Source organism: Rhododendron vialii, chromosome 3a, assembly GCF_030253575.1.
Source record: "Rhododendron vialii isolate Sample 1 chromosome 3a, ASM3025357v1".
NCBI lineage: Eukaryota > Viridiplantae > Streptophyta > Magnoliopsida > Ericales > Ericaceae > Rhododendron > Rhododendron vialii.
The window spans coordinates 17,402,297-17,418,996 of NC_080559.1; the positions used below are offsets into that span (position 1 = coordinate 17,402,297).

General features: G+C 43.3%; 1 protein-coding gene across 1 annotated transcript; it reads left to right on the forward strand.

Moving 5' to 3' along the window:
• The first annotated feature begins 1,187 nt into the window (after positions 1-1,187).
• LOC131318772 (large ribosomal subunit protein uL29) lies at positions 1,188-5,425 on the forward strand. The gene is made up of 4 exons (XM_058348739.1): positions 1,188-1,291; positions 1,395-1,530; positions 4,965-5,121; positions 5,246-5,425. Exons 1-4 carry the CDS (start codon positions 1,288-1,290, stop codon positions 5,318-5,320), a joined length of 372 nt encoding a protein of 123 aa, XP_058204722.1. The 5' UTR covers positions 1,188-1,287; the 3' UTR covers positions 5,321-5,425.
• Positions 5,426-16,700: the final 11,275 nt, after the last annotated feature.

Below are 16,700 nucleotides of genomic sequence, written 5' to 3' on the forward strand. Positions count from 1 at the left end.
CATCCTCTAAAATACCTTTTCGTTAGGTGAAAATATGTTTTGGGCGCTGCTATTCGCAGTCCTTTATTTTCTCCCATGACCCACTACATTTCGGTAAATGGTTGTTGAAAATCATATATAACATTTCAGTAAATAGCTGTTGAAAACAATATTATATTTCGGTAACTACATGTCGAAAATATGTTCAACTCTTGGTAAACAACTGCCGAACATATATTTTCGGTAAATAGCTGTTGAAAAAAATATTATATTTCGGTAATTGGATGCTGAAAATATATTTCAATTTCGGTAATTAACTATCAAGTATAATTAAAAAATTTTAACGAACTATGAGAGAAAATAAAGGGCTGCGAATAGCAGCGCCCTATGTTTTAAAGACCAAAATATAGAGATATGAAAGAATAAAGAATCAATTGGAGATGCTCTAAATAAGGGGCTGTAAAGACTTAAACCTAAGAATTGTCCAACTAAGTTGGAGCTTCCGCTCTGAACCAAGTAGCCAACCCCTCGTTTGTTCCATTTGCATTTCCCCAGATCCAAACCAATACGAAAAAGCTGGGCTACTGTACAGAAAGGTTTGGGCTGATTCGTAATGGACTAGCCCGTACATAGTCCATCAAACCCAACGTGCACGACGGACCTTGATATTAGGGCCGCAAACGAGCCGAGCTTTACGATGTTCAATCTTGTTTATTATATTTTTAACGAACACGAGCTCGAGCTCGAGCTCAATGAAAACTTAACAAGTCGAGCTCGAGCCGAGCGGGCTTTGGCTTGACTCAAGTTCGAGCTTGTTCACGAGTCTCAACAAACCAACGAAAAATGTATATATATCCTTGCATAGGCCTAATACAACCAAAAATATTTTAATTGTGAAGGTATATATCTTTCATTTTTCTATGGAGCGGAGGTGTACTGGTATGCGTGTGCTCTCGCATCCTTTGATTGACTAGAAAGTGAAAACGGAAAGAACAAATTATAAAATAACAATAAAAATTCTAAACTTATGTATATATATCCCGGCTCGCGAGCTAACTCGAGCTGAGCTTATCCTAGCTCGAGCTTGGCTCGTTTACAAAACGAGCTGAAAAAATCGGCTCAAAATTGTTCTTTTAACTTTCGAGCCGAGCTTGAACGAGCCACTAACGAGCCAAGCTGCGAGCGGCTCAGTTCGTTTTGCAGCCCTACTTGATATATACACAGACGAATCTATAAAACCCTAATCTTCCTCAATTTAGGGTTTCGTTCATCAAAGACCGCCATTGGTAGCATTTTTCGATCTCTGCCATGGGTAAGCCCCCCCTATGATTCGATTGTATGTATCTATGTTTAGGTGTATGCCATTGTATGTGAATTTTCGGTGTAAGAATGGTTTTTAAATGGATTGATTACAGCGAGGGTTAAGGTTCATGAGCTGAGACAGAAGTCCAAGGCGGATCTTTTGGGCCAGTTGAAGGATCTCAAGGCTGAGCTCGCTCTGCTCCGTGTCGCCAAGGTCACTGGCGGCGCCCCCAACAAGCTCTCCAAGATGTACTCTCTCTCTCTCTCCAACAAGCTCTCGATGTAGTCAATTCTTTTTTTAGTTTAAGCAGAACTCATTCTGGTAACTTAAATATTGAAATGCTCCATTCGTAGTTGAGCATTAGCATTCGTCAACAGTTCTATTAGTGACTATCCTTATCGGTTCTTTCCTCTTTAGGTCCTGTACGCATCCAGGTAGATAATAGGTTGTCGTATCTTGGATATTTCTAAAATATTTGGGTAAAAACAAAATTTTTTAGGTTTTTCGATTCTTTTTGTCGGGACGAATCAATAATCCACAAAAATTTGGCGTGGAACTAACAAGAAGCAGCGTGTTTTTTTAGGGATTATTACCACTAGGTACAGAAAATAAAAAATATATTTAATTACCACTAGGTCCACTTTTTACAAAATATGAGTACATTTACTATTATTGAAAATGTCACGCAAGGACACCCTAGGGTTTTAGGGTACTCTAAGGTTGTAGGGTGCCTTAGGATTTTAGGGTTTAGTATACCCTAGGGTTTAGAGTACTCTAGCGTTTAAGTTTAGGCGCTTTCATAGAACCCTAGGGTTTAGGCACTTTCATGGTGGTTTTAGGGTACGCTTTTCTTTTATAGGGTTTTAGCAATTTAGGCACTTTGATAGGGTACCCCAGAGTTTAGGCATTTTCATAGGATACCTATGGTTTAGGCACTTTTATAGGGTATCTTAAAGTTTAGGCACTTTCATAAGTTTGGGCACTCTCATAGGGTACCCTAAAGTTTAGGCACTTCAAGGTTTAGGATTTAGGTACTTTCATAGGGTTTTTGTGTTTCATTAATTGAAGGTGACCTGATGGGAAATACTTTTTATTTGCTGTACCTAGTGGTAAAAAGCCCTTTTTTTAATAAAGACAAAACGCCAAAATGCTTAGCGAAACTTAGCCCGTCAATATCCAGTTTTCGGAAGTCTTATGTTCTTAATCAGTTAACTGATGATTCTTTTCCAACACGGGAAGTGTGATATTCTGTACTATAATATGTCTATTTGAAATTGAAGACATACCAGCTAGAGCTTAACAATAAGTTCTAACAAATAGATTAGAGTATTTAGACTGTCTATTTGATGAGCTCGAGGAGATGGTGCGAGTACTAGGCTACCAATGACAAAATCCAAATCATGCTAATTTTGATGCATCCAGAAACTAAGAATTTTTTTAGAAAACATGCTTCTAGATCTCAAGTTCAGCATTTCAACAACCTAAATTATGGCACAAATTTGACATACAAATATATGTTAGATGTCGCAGTGTCGATAATGAGTCAACCGAAACAATTAGTAGACAAATGTGATGTACGCATAGGTGTGTAGCATTCACATATGAGTACATTTTTGTCAATTGATTTAGGAAATTGACAGTGCATGCCTAGGAGGCAAGGATCAATACGATAGCTGAATGTCAAATAGTTGACTTACAGGTATGCACACCTGTATCAGCAAACCACTCAAAAATTTCAATAAAAATGAGAACTGTTGGAAAATTTTGAGATTGTGATACCAAATTCCGACCAACTCACTTAGGGGCGATACCGGTCCGGTTGTGGCCTATTTTAGGGACCGAACCTCCAGTTCTAAGGATTTGCAAACCGGAACCAATTGAAATACGACGGTCCGGTTTCAACCGTTCAATCTGTTTCAGTTCGGTTTTCCAGTTTATCCGGTTTCAAGACAAACAGAGAGAAAACACGCACCATCCCGTCGGCATCAACTGTCGGCGCCGTCACCAAGCTCCATCTCAAACCAAATATGAGTTTGGGGGTTTGAAACCCCCCAAACAAAAACAAAACTAAATACATGGACGGGAAAAGGAAATTGAGAGAGAGAGAGAGAGTCATTGTATAACAGTTGCCGTCCGCCGCACTTTGCCATCGCCACCAAAGAAGAAGAGGGAGAGAGAGTGTGTCTCATGCAAATCGCCATCTTTTGGAGTGAAGTCAGCGTGGTGTGTGAGGAAAAAGAGGATGAAACCTGGATAAGAAATTAAGGTTTGTATTTATATATCTAGCATAAGTATGTAATAAATATATTTATTACACATAAAATTCACAACAAGCTGGGTAGCCAGCGGTAAGGGGTCTCGAGTTCGAGCCCTACCTCTTGCAATATTTTGTATATATGCATAAATCCGGTCCGGTTTGTAAGTCCCCCAAACCGGAACTGAAAATAAAATTTTGAAATATTTCAAACCGGACCGGACCGGTTTGAAATGAAAACCGGAAAAACCTCTGGTTCGTCCGGTTTGAGTAATACCCCTAAACTCACTAGTTTGCCAGTGTTATTGCTCAATTCTCTTGGCTGACGCTAAACTTATGCAGTCATGTTCTTTCGTGATAGAATGCATAAAGAACGACCCAGGATATAGAGATGTTTCCGGTAATATGAATTAGATGATTTGCGGAGAGATCCAGTCTTTGTCCTTGACAGAATTAAGACGTAGTGTTAATCTCTTACCGCTCAATAAATCACCTTGCTTTCTCAGGGACATGTAAGAAAAGTGCAGACATGTGCAGTTATTTGGAAGTTGAGTAGCTTTCAGATTGTTATTTCCATGTTCATCCTTCGAGATAGACGGAAATAAAAGTCTTTAAATTTGCTAGTAAGTTATCCTACTGGGGTTAATTTTGCAAATAAAAGATGTACGCAGTTCCATTCTTTGTGAGACACTAAAAGTGATGCTGTGTGGCATGCATGGAAGTATGGAACTAACTGATTACTGGTGGTCTCCATTCAAATGGCGTTAGCTGTGTGTGTGCACATGTGCTTTTCAACGTGTAGATTTGATTTTTAAGTTGGCTGTTGAGTTGATAACTTGATACTCAGAAAAATTCCTAGTCTGATTCCTAGCTATATGGTAGGTATTTCGCACAAAGGAAAAGATGAATGGTTGGATAAAACTTTGTTGGTGTGGGTATTCCCATAGATTGCAATTCAGTTTGTCTGTATATGGATTTCGGGCCTTAGTTAGCTATACGTACTTGGAGGTTAAGCTAAGTTCAGTTCAGTGGTCTTACAGAATTGGATGAGCCCTTGTACTCATGGCATTTGAACGTGCAAAACCTTCATATTAATCGGGCGTTACAGGAGATTGGTGCATCACCCCAATTGATGGTGTAAAAACTATTGTTGCATAAAATGCTATTTCAAAACTATTCTGTCATTTGTGCTTATGGCAGTCATTTTCTATAATGGCCTACATTTATGTTGATTGTGGTTTTTGTAAATCGTCCACGTCTGGGGCCACATCCAGGTTAAACAGATTGGAAAATCAGGGTCATCATTCCTTCTAAAATGCTTAGTATGGTTTTGGATTGCTATCTTATCATGTAGTTAACTACTCCAGATATGCAGAGTTGGCTTTTTATGTGATCTAAAGTATGCATGTGATGCTTCCTTCAATGCAGAAAAGTGGTAAGGTTGTCCATTGCCCAGGTGTTGACAGTGATTTCACAGAAACAGAAGGCTGCTCTGAGGGAAGTCTACAAGAACAAGAAGTACTTGCCCCTCGATCTGCGTCCCAAGAAAACCAGAGCCATCCGCAGACGTCTCACCAAGCATCAGGTATAATTCAAGGGATACTGTTGTACCCTTTGACCTATATTTCTTGTTAGTTTTAGATGCGGAGTTTAATAGCTATGCCGAGTTTCATTCAGTTTCCCAAACATATTGCGTTTGTCTGTCGCAGGCATCACTGAAGACCGAAAGGGAGAAGAAGAGGGAGATGTACTTTCCCATGAGGAAGTATGCCATTAAGGTGTAGGATAGGACCTTAAGCAGTGGATTTTGGTGGTCTGTATCCATAAAGCTCATTCCAATCTTGAATTTTTGAATTTTGTTCCGTTTAAAGGAGTTGGAGAGTTCTTTAGTTGTGCGTAATATTTAGAATTCATTTCTCTCATGAAGCAATGCTAGGTTTTTTTCCCCCCTTTAGTTCTAGTAAATGTCTGATAATCATGAGGGGTTTTGGTCCAAAGTTGGGGGAGTGTGTTCCAGAGACTCACGTTTATCTTTGTGGATAGATCAATAGTTTGTTGAGTTTAAAAGCATTTATAGAGACAACTGGATTGATTGCTCTCAATGGGGAGAGGAAAAATCAATGTACGCTGTAATAAGAGTCAGTAATTTATTTTAAGTAATTTATTTTAATCAACTGGTAGCTGTAATCTTAGCGTGAAGAGGTTAATAAGTATTTAATAACATGAAGCTTGAAATATAATTGAGATAAAGATGAAAGTGCAATTACAATTCTGTAATAGGGTGAATTGTAATTTGTGTGATAAAAAATAGAATCATGGTGGGATTATGATTTTTTATTTACACAAGGAGCTCTCTCCTTAGGTCCTTGCCCTAATCCTATAAAAATATCGGTTCGTTCTCTTACTCTCACGTTTTTGAGAGATTAGAAAAGTGGGCTGTGAGAGAGAACAAACAATCACGTAGGGTTTTCACAAACGGGTACGTGATTCTAGGTATCCCTGGTCGAGCAGAATTTGTTGCATGTAGCAAGGTGTGTTGTAACAAGTTCAACCAGTGTTCGTGTTGTGGAAGTTGAGATGAAACCGTAGTTTCTTGTATTTTTCTACAGTTTTTCTTGTTGTCTAATTTGAACGTGCTTTTACTGGGTTTTGGGATTCAGTTTCTCAACAATAAGTATTGTGGTTTCTTTGTTTCCATTTAATATGGAATTCCCACATTACTTTTAGTAGGAGACTTTAACCTTCAGGTGTTCCTTTTATAGAATGTACATGTCGATGTACGTATATAGCTGCTACCCGGAGTCTCTCTTGAGACGAACTATAATACTGAAAGCTTGCCCCTAATCTTGGTTTGGCTTCGCAAAATAGATAATGCTGAATGCTTGCAGAAGCCATAACACTCGAACTCAATCATCAGAAGCCCCTCACTCCTAGTAGGAACTAGAACAAAAATTTCAATCGAGTTTTGCCTAAATATTCTTTTTCTGCTTGGATTCATTCTTAATGTGCTTGCCTTGCAGAAATAAGGCTGTAGTAGGTTTTCAAATATTACTTGTGTGGTCATACGCATTGCAGATTGTCAAAAGAAATGGACGAAAAGACTCACTATTTACATGAAGCTTCTAATTAACTAGTCAGCCAAATAAAGCCTATGCTAGTGGGCAAAATAAGTCAAAAAATTTTACAAGTCGCATAGCATGCATGTTCTTTTTCTTTTTTTTCTTTCTTGGAAGAGTAAGAAATTTATTGATAAATATGAGGATTACAACTACCGTGTACCACTAATACAACCATTACAAAAATCTATTACACATAGGGAGACACATAACACATCAAAATCAAATGAAGGATTCTAGTCCAATGATAAATTGATCAAATGATCAGGTGCCAGGGCCTCATATGTTACTTGTTGATATCCAGCTGTCACGGTAGTTCCACAATTGATGATACTTTCCACAGAGATTGACCGATGCCAACCTAGCGCGCCACTTTAGTGACTTTTTTTTGCACTTCATGGTAGAGAGCACCGCGTGCATGGTAGAGCCATATGCAATTAGATGGCCGAGAAGCCAACTACAGTGCAGAACCGATGGAGAAATAATAGAACCACACCGTAACCATGGTTTTGAACGAAGAACTACTAAAAGCCAAGAAACCATCCCCGTGGATACTATCCTACCCACCCCAACTAGCAGGAAACTACAACTAAAAACATACAACACACAAAAGACATAAACTAATGCATTTTCAGAGCACTACAACCATGATAAGCGCAATTCACCAACGACGAGCATACCAAAACAGATGTGAGCATACCAATCAACTTCAGCCGAAGATCAAGACCGGTGGCCCCAAACCGCTAGCCGGATCGCGCCTATTGACTACGGTGGCCGACTCAGATCAATTAGCCATTAACCCAGAGCTTGCATCATCATCCCCGGCTCACATCCATTAATATCGTCGTTGCTGCCCACAGCCAGACCAAACCCAAAGCTTGCAGAGTCGCCAAAATCAAAACACAAGAGGTGCTACCATCTGAACCTGCAAACACAAAAACTGTGTAGGAAAGGTCAATAGGCGCGACCGTTGACCGTTTGACTAGTCAATGAGCATGTGACACGTGCACTCGTCCTCGCGAGGTTGACGATTTGACCAATGAACCCTAGCTTGCCACGTGGCGCCTCAGTCGCGCGACACGTGGCCCCGCACGTGGGAGCCACGCGCTACCCATAGCTTTGCAGCGTCCATGTAAGGGTCACGAGCTTACATTTCTCTCTTAAGGAGAGAATTATATTTATTCAGGTGGATGCCTGGCGCGGTCCCGATCTAATGGAGACGATAACGCGGTTTAACCAAGACACCAATGATTTGCCCAGACTCTTATGTCTGCTCCGGTCTTTAGGTAGGACCCAAGGGGCCCCTTAAAGCTTGGCAGCAGTATTGGTGTGATCGAGTAGGTCACGACCTTGCCCTACGGGAATAAAGGGGATCTAGTGGCTTGGTGGCAGTAAAAGAAGAAGAGGTTCTCCGCGAATAAGAGGATGCGCTTACTGTCATACTTGCGGTCATCGCGAGGGTAGCGACACCTCAGCGGTTAGGGGGGACAGGAGGGACACATGTCATTTTATCAGCGCGCCACTTGGTGCCCGAGCATTAGCTCGTGTGGTTTATAAATATGAACGTCTCTTCACTGAATTCCGAGGACAAGAACAAGAGCAAGAGCCAGAGATAGAGCTCATTGTGAACATTCCCTAGAGAGAGAAAGTTGGTGAGCACTGATTTTAAAGGAGGTCTTATCCTCTTTCAGGGGCTCTATTGTCTTTCCTCCTAGGGATCTCTGGGTTTGGATCTCCACTGCCTACCCTCTCTGTTCACACCCCTACTCTCTTCTTCACCCTTCTAGATCACTCCTCTCATTCCTTTCCATAGGTTATTCTAACCTCTCCGGCACATCTATTCTCTAAGGGTATTTGTCCACTCAGAAATTGGACCCCATCCTACATTTGGCGACTCTGCTGGGGATCGAACCCAGTTTATGGTTAGCTTAAGAAGTGGTCTAGAAACCCCAGCTGTTCAGCAACCTCCAACTCACACATCGGCAGCCATGGCGGAAAATTTGCACAATACCGGGCCGATCTTGACCGAGGGCAACAGATCCTCTACTCAGGGAGGAGACGCCACCATGGAGGTCTTCTAGGCTATTCGAGACGGCCAAAATTAGATGATTGCTGCTCTAACTGCCCTTAGAGAGGCTATTACAGCAGCTCTGCCTACAGCACCGGCGGTACCACCAGCAGTGCCGCTCACCGTAGCCCAGCCTCCTCCTACTGCAGCAGCAGCAAACGCCGCAGCAGCAGCAAACAAAGCAGCGACAGCAGCAGCAGCAAATCCAGCAAACCCTGTTCAGAACCTTGTCCAAAATCCCCTAAACCCCCAAATCGACGGACCAGCCCCTGTTACGGGCACTGGTTCAGTCCACCACCAGCCTCTCCAGGCCGAGAACAACGACCAGTCTCAGAATCAATTTCTCACCGCAGTTGATGTGCATGCCCTCCTATTCAAAGAAAAGACCAAAGCCGCTCTTCCCTCCCTACCCAATCCCGATATACAACCCTCATATCCCATAACCATTCTCTCTCTACCTTATCCAGAAGGATATACGCAAGTCATGACTGCATGTAGTGGTTCCGCCAGTGCATGCAGGTATCTTCTTGCGTAGGACACATCGAACCAGTGTGTTCCAGTCTGCTTAAAACTCCCTCAATTGCTTATTCTCAATCTATACTCATTTCTTCAATAAATCATACACGTTATCTCATCATGTAAAATGCAATCTGTTACAATTTTAAATCCCCTTTAACTGTTCACTGTCCTAATTGGCTTAAAAAATGATTAATGAGAGAAAAATGCAAATGTTTTACAAAATGCCTGAGTAGAGCCCGATCTCCGGATTGAGCGAGAGGGGTGCCATAAAACTCTTCCCCTCTCGTAACTTGGCTCCCGAACCTTAGATATCGAAGGCGACGATGGTCCAGTCTACAAGCCTTTTTCAAAATCAAACAACGTAGCAAACGTTTCAAGTTCGGATCCTTGGGTATTTCACTGCTAAAACCCGAGTGGGGACTCTGAATCAAAGCGTTTTGCCACACTTTCCAAAAAGGGCGCACCCTATTTTGTACCTAAACGAGAATTTTTTCAGGGCATGTGCCCACAGTGGCAACTTTGCTGGGGACTCATTGCATTGGTCAATATTTGGCAATTAATACGTAAATGAAATTTTTTTCAAAAGTCTGTCAAAACAGTGCGCTCCGTGCTGCTGAAGAACGGAATGGTAACGTAACAGGATCTCATATCCGACCAATCCGAACTGGGGCTTTTACTATTGTTCACTTGTGTAGTTTTCTCCAAATGTTGATTAATAAAAGTGAGCCAAGCTTTAAAAGACATTTTCAAAACATTGCGTTTCTCTCTCATTCAATCATTCTTTGGCAATTTTCATTTGCATCGATGTTGGCTAGCTCCGTTGAGGTGTTTTGTGTAACCGGCACAATTTATTGGAGCCCAAGGTCCTCGAACGCCCAACAACCTTGGACGATGATGAGACGTATTACCGTTCGACCATTGCCTTGCTACACGCGCTGCAACGGGAGGTATATCGCGGCTCTAGTCAGAGGAACCCCTTAAACCAAAACCGGTCTCTACATGTGTACAAAGCAATAGAACCTTCCAACCTAGGACAAGAACCCGCAGGGTAGGATTTCTTGCATTTAACCCCATAAACTGTCTATGTGTTACTGCTTTTGCTATTGCATGCCTGTACATACATACATACCGTTTGCGTAGGAGCATGCTAGGGCGGCTTTTAGGTTGTCTCTTGTCAAGTCTGTCTTATCCCTATTAGGACGTTGCCTTGGCTCGATGATGAGTCGTGCATCTTGATGTTGCACGTTATCAATTTTCAAAATTCTTGGATCAACGAGACTTTGGAAAATCAAAACTTTCTAAGTCCTTGTCTAAATACCCGATCAAGTTTTCAGAAAGAAAACCAGGAATAACGGAGAGAATGCCATGATACTTACACCAACCGGGTTAAAAGTGCTAATCACTTACACCGCTCAGGCTCCGGCACAGTGCTGCTTATGCCGCCTCGATTAAAAGTATCGTGTCATCTACACCAAATTGTTCCAATTCCAGCATTAAAAATTCGAAAAGGGGATAGCCAAGGCCTTAGATTATTTTGACATCTCTTAGTGTTAGTCGATCCAAATAAGGATACATCGTCGAAAAGAATATCCGAGGATTCTTGGCAACGTCCAAATGTCATGAGACAGACTCTCTTTAGCTGTACGGTCTAGGAAGACACCGACGACGTTGATATGTGCATTTTCCATTCTTCCAAATTCTTTCAAATAAATTGCTGCAGGCTATCTCTAAGCTCTTGTACTTTGCTGTCTAGCTGTTGCACCGTCAGGAAAGGTTCCGAGATCAAGAGCCAAACTTACTTGGGAATGTCCGTTGGGCCTGTCTAAAGATTTGGTTAGGGATTTGCTTCTCAGTCAGTTACAACGGAAGCTTTAGTCTGTACTCTGTCAAGGGAGGATTCATCGCCAACTACTCTGCACGAATCTCCTCTGTTCACTCCATCTCCACCCGCATCACCAAAGTTGGTCAAAACAGAAGTTATAGTCATGGCTAATGTCCCCCCTCCGAACCTTGCTACTGTCTTAGCAGACCTCCAGCACAACCTAGCTATCATGCAACAAAGGGCCGACCAAGCCAATGCTTCTATGGCCACCCTGTGAGCCCTAATCGAAGAACGACTCCCAGCACGAGGGGGAGGTGGTGAATGGCACGAGCGGGAGATCGTGGCCGAAGAAGTTCCTCTAATAAAAAACCCTGCTCCAAATCCAGAGATGGCTGTTTTAATTGCCAAAATGGCGAAGCTTAAGGAGACAGTTTCCAAGTTCGAAAGATTGGTGCGGGAGGGCTAGACATGGACCGTCTTTGCCCATTTCCGAACGCAAGGCTGCCCAAAAGGTTCAAGATGCCAGACTTCACAAAGTTCGATGGAACTGGTGACCCAAAGACTCATCTCTTGGCTTACCATGGTGCGATGAAATTGCATGGAGTTAAGGAGGATGCGATGGCGCAACTATTTCCGCAAACTCTAGTGGTCTTGCTTTCCAATGGTTCTTATCACTCGACATTTCCAAAAGAAGAATGTGGGAGGACATTGGCGCGGCCTTCAATGCTCAGTATAGTTATAATGCGCAACTCAAGATGATTACTCGAGAGTTGGAATCAACTAAGATGCACGCAAAGGAGTCTTTCACTGACTTTATCAAGAGATGGAGGGGAAATGCAGCTTTAATGACCGATCGCCCAAGCGAGAGGGACCAAATCCGTATCATTTCCCGTAACTTGCAGCCCGACTTTGCCCAGAACCTTGTATTGGTTCAAGGGGCTAACTTCGAGACATTCTTCGATTTCGACCTAGCTATCGAGGAAGGTCTTCAAACAAGTGTTCTGCCGAGGAGTGACACCTCCTCTTCCACTCTAGCTTCAAAATCAAAGCCCCGTGCTTACACTGGAAACAACACTGCTCTATTTGGCAGTAACAACTACGCCAATGCAACTTCCGTTAGCAACAATGCTACTACTCAAAGCTCCAACCACATTGTGGATGTTAATCAGGTACAAACCCCTCAAAAACTTAGAAACCGGAATCAACCCTGAAACTTTGCCAATTTTGAGGCACCTCTTTCCTCGGTATTGGAGAAGTTAGTCAAGACTGGTCACCTCAAACCCTTGACTCCAAACCCACTCCCTCAAAATCCACCTCCCAGCCATAATCCAAATGTCTTTTGTGCCTACCATCAGATGCCTGGCCATCACACCAACTCTTGCTATCGTCTTCGTCATGCGATACAAGATTTGGTGGACAATGGCACCCTTCCAACTCCACCTACCAAACCCAATGTCATCTCCAATTCCTTACCCAATCACAAGGCTAAAGAGTGGGAGGACAAGGCACTGATTGGATTGAGCAGTACAACATGGGTTTTCTGCACACCCTCATGTCAATCAAGTGTCGTTAAACAAATGGGAGGGCGAATGGAATGCAGCACAAGCTGATCCCTTGGATGGTCTATCCTTGTTCATGCTCTTCTACCAACCTGAACTAGACAAACCCGAGGCAGAAGCTGAAGAGTATGTGTGGGACCCATAACCAAACGCAGGGCAAATAGAGTGGGGTCTCAAAGCCGATCAAAACGATGTCAGCGAAGAATACTGGAGCTACTATCAGGCAGGGGAGGTTATTTTCGATGTCCATCATCCACTGGGTGCCATGCTACCTCTGGTAGACTCGATTGCAAACACTGTCGATCATCGTATCCATGAATTCGATCCTACCCTCGACATCATTTTTGTGGAGCAACCTTGTCCTATTATTTCTACTCCCGGAGATGATTACAGCATCATGGTCCTACAAGGAGCACCTCCCGATGATCTTTGGGATGCAAATGAGACCGTCAAAACTCCACCTCCTACCGATCTATGGGATGTGGACAACATTGTCGATTTGAATATGGGAAATGAGGTGTGGACTGTTAACACTACCTTCGTCGATGGAGGATTTTGGGACGTCCCATTTGTTGCCAACCCAGGGACACCGTTCGAAGAAACTACTGCACAGGACCCTGCTTTTTGGGAAGGTTTGGTGATGGAGGATTTGGAATGAGATCCAGCTCCGGGGCAAGATTTGTCAGCAACAGTTGCGACAATCGATAAGGGAAAGCGCAAATTGGGGCATGTGCCAGCTGATCTATGGAATTTTATTGATTCTTCTTCTTGGTGGGATGTTGCTAACGTTACAATGAGCGGACGAGTCTTTCAGCCATCCAATCTACAGGCCAGAAGCTCGTCCAATCCATCTGCTCAAAGGCCCGCCGCTCTAACCGCTCAGAGGAATGATCCAATTATTCCCAGTGGAATCCCAGAGGAAGATGTTATCCAGAAACAACTCGAACGAATCCCTGCCGCTGTGTATATTTGGGGTTTGATATTGTCGTCAAAGGAGCATCGTGAAAAGTTATCCTCAGCCCTGGCTTGACTCAAGGTACCGACCAACATTACTCCTGAAGCCATGATTGCTCTTGTTCTGCCACTTCTCTCCATGCACTCCGTCACGTTCACTGAAAAGGACCTGCCTGTCGAAGGAACCGCTCATAATCGCCCGCTGCACATCACTGTTAAGTGTAGTCATTAGGTGCCGACTGTACTTATTGATAATGGTTCTGCCATTAATGTTTGCCCAAAGAGGGTTGCCTACCGCCTGGGGCTTATAAAGAAGGACTTTATGCCTTCTAATCTGTCAGTCAAAGCATATGACAACACTCATCGCGTGGTAGAAGGGACTCTGATACTCAGGCTCGATGCTAAGGGTTTTGAGATGGACGTAGAGTTCCACGTGGTTGATATCCCTACCACCTTTAATCTGTTACTGGGCAGGCCATGGCTTCATAGGCCGGACATCATGGCTGTACCTTCCACTTTGCACCAGAAAGTTATGCTGGGACTCCCTACCGAAACTTTAACAATTTGCGGGGACTCTGGGATCCGCCCACTTAAGGATGTGCCTGTTTTGGGGATCATGCATGGAGAAGAAGACTCAGTCAGGCTCAGTCCTCGCCATTGCCATGGATGATGATTTTACTATAAGCTCAACTGCTCTAGAAATGATGAGAAAAATGTCATTCATGCTTGGCTTAGGACTCGGGATCAACCAACAGGGGATCGCCGAATTCTCTGTCTTTCCTTTCACCGAAGGCCGCTTTGGTTTAGGTTACATTCCGCAGGACAAAGGCACCAAAAAGAGGAAAGATATGGGAAAACCTTGAACCCTTCATGGTAATCCCGATAGCTACTTTGTCCGCGAAGGAGGAAGCACTGCTTACTTGGGACAAACCGAGCCATTTTGGGATCCGGAGACTTGCACTTGGCTACCAGGTTTTGAGATCTTTGTTGAAGACACCTAGTCAGACAGCAAAGAAGAGATCGTCAAAGAAAAGCTTGCCAAAGAAGATTTCAACAGGCAGCTAACTGAGGTCAAGGAAAAGGTTGATTGGCTGAAGACTTTCAATCAGGGGAGCTTGGAGATGCTGTTCTCCCAAGTAGGTTTGGTTGGCAAGAATGAAGAAGCTGAAGTGCTGATGCTTGGGCTTGACTCTCTGGACGCTCACGTGAATCCTACCTCTCTCATCGTGGAGGCAAATGGAAGTATTAATGACTGCATCTTCACTTCACGCCTGACATGCATTGATGATACATCTGAATCTGACATAGAGTCTGCAAGGGATTGGCATGAACAACTACCTCTAGCCCTTTGGGGATACCGAACGTCGATTCGCACATCAACTGGTGAAACTTCATTTTCCCTAATCTATGGGATGGAGGCAATACTCCCCATTGAGCTTGAGATTCCATCTTTAAGGATCATGGCTGAAAGTGGTCTCGAAGAATCCAAATGGTTGAGTGGGAGGAAATCCGTGAAGGGCCGTGTTGTGGCAAAATTCTTGGCTGATCACCCAATTAATGGCCCAAAGGACATGGATTTCACCTTCCCTGATGAGGATATGCTGACTGTAGTCGAGGAAGTTTGGACACTCTACTTTGATGAAGCTGCTAATCAGAAAGGATTTGGGATTGGGGTGTCGCTGATCATGCCTGCCTGTGCTCATATTCCACTTGCCTTTAAGTTAAACTTCGATGTCACCAATAATCAAGCTGAGTATGAGGCCTGCATCGTTGGAATGGAAGCTGCTATTGCTCTGGGAGTCGAGAAGCTCGAAGTAATCGAAGATCAAACCTGGTAGTCTCTCAACCCAATGGAGACTGGAAGGTTCGTGAGGAAAAGCTGAAGCCTTATCACCAAGATTTGGAAGAACTGATTCCTCGCTTCAATAAGGTGACTTTCACCCATGTTCCATGCTTGAAGAATCAGTTTCGCCGATGCTTTGGCGACTTTGGCTTCAATGATTGAACTTCCAATAGGTGTTAAACTGCGACCAATTGTAATTGAACAGAGGGACCTGCCCGCTTACGAATACGTCAACGCCATCGATGATGTTGATGATGGCCTGCCCTGGTACCATGACATATGGAATTTTGTGGAGCAAGGGGCCTTTCCTGTCGAGGCCACCAAGAAGGACCGGATCGCTTTGCAAAGGTTGGCTGCTCAATACATCATTTGTGGATGAAAACTGTACCGAAGATCTCACTATGGGATGCATAAGCTGTGCATTAGTGGTGCTGAGGCAACTAGGATAATGGAGGAGATTCACGAGGGAGTCTGCGGTCCTCACATGAATGGTGTTATGCTTGCTAGGAAGATCCTCAGGTAGGGCTACTACTAGTCTACAATGGAATCACAGTGCATCGATTACGTTCGGCGTTGCTACAAGGGTCAAATTCATGCCAATCTACAGCATGTTCCTCCGTCTAAGCTATATGGCATGACCTCGCCTTGGCCTTTCTCTGTGTGGGGCATCGATGTTATCAGGGGCATGATTAGACCATCTGCTTCCAATGGCCATAAGTTCATACTGGTGGCAATTGACTATTTCACTAAATGGGTCGAAGCTGAATCCTATAAAACCCTGACAACGGTTCAAGTGGCTCAATTCATTCGAAAGAACATCATCTATCGATATGGTGTTCCTCAGGCATTTGTATTGGACAATGGAAGTCATTTCAAGGGTAGGGTTTTGGAGCTCTTCGAGAAATTTAAAATTGAGATTTATCATTCTACGACCTATCGTCCATAAACAAATGGAGCAATCGAGACCGCAAACAAGAATGTTGAGATGATCATCAAGAAGACTGCTGAGTCTGCAAGGGATTGGCATGAACAACTACCTCTAGCCCTTTGGGAATACCGAATGTCGATTCGCACATCAACTAGTGCAACTTCGTTTTCCCTAATCTATGGGATGGAGGCAGTACTCCCCATTGAGCTTGAGATTCCATATTTAAGGATCATGACTGAAAAGTGGTCTCGAAGAATTTGAATGGTTGAGTGGGAGGTTTATCGAGCTGATGCTGTTCGATGAGAGAAGGCTCCGTGCTTTGTATCATGTTCAAGGATATCAGTGCCGCATTGCT

Coding starts and splice junctions, on each gene's coding strand:
- LOC131318772 (XM_058348739.1), top strand. Junction 1,531..4,964: donor CCCAACAAGCTCTCCAAGAT/GTACTCTCTCTC, acceptor CCTTCAATGCAG/AAAAGTGGTAAGGTTGTCCA. Junction 5,122..5,245: donor GACGTCTCACCAAGCATCAG/GTATAATTCAAG, acceptor TGTCTGTCGCAG/GCATCACTGAAGACCGAAAG.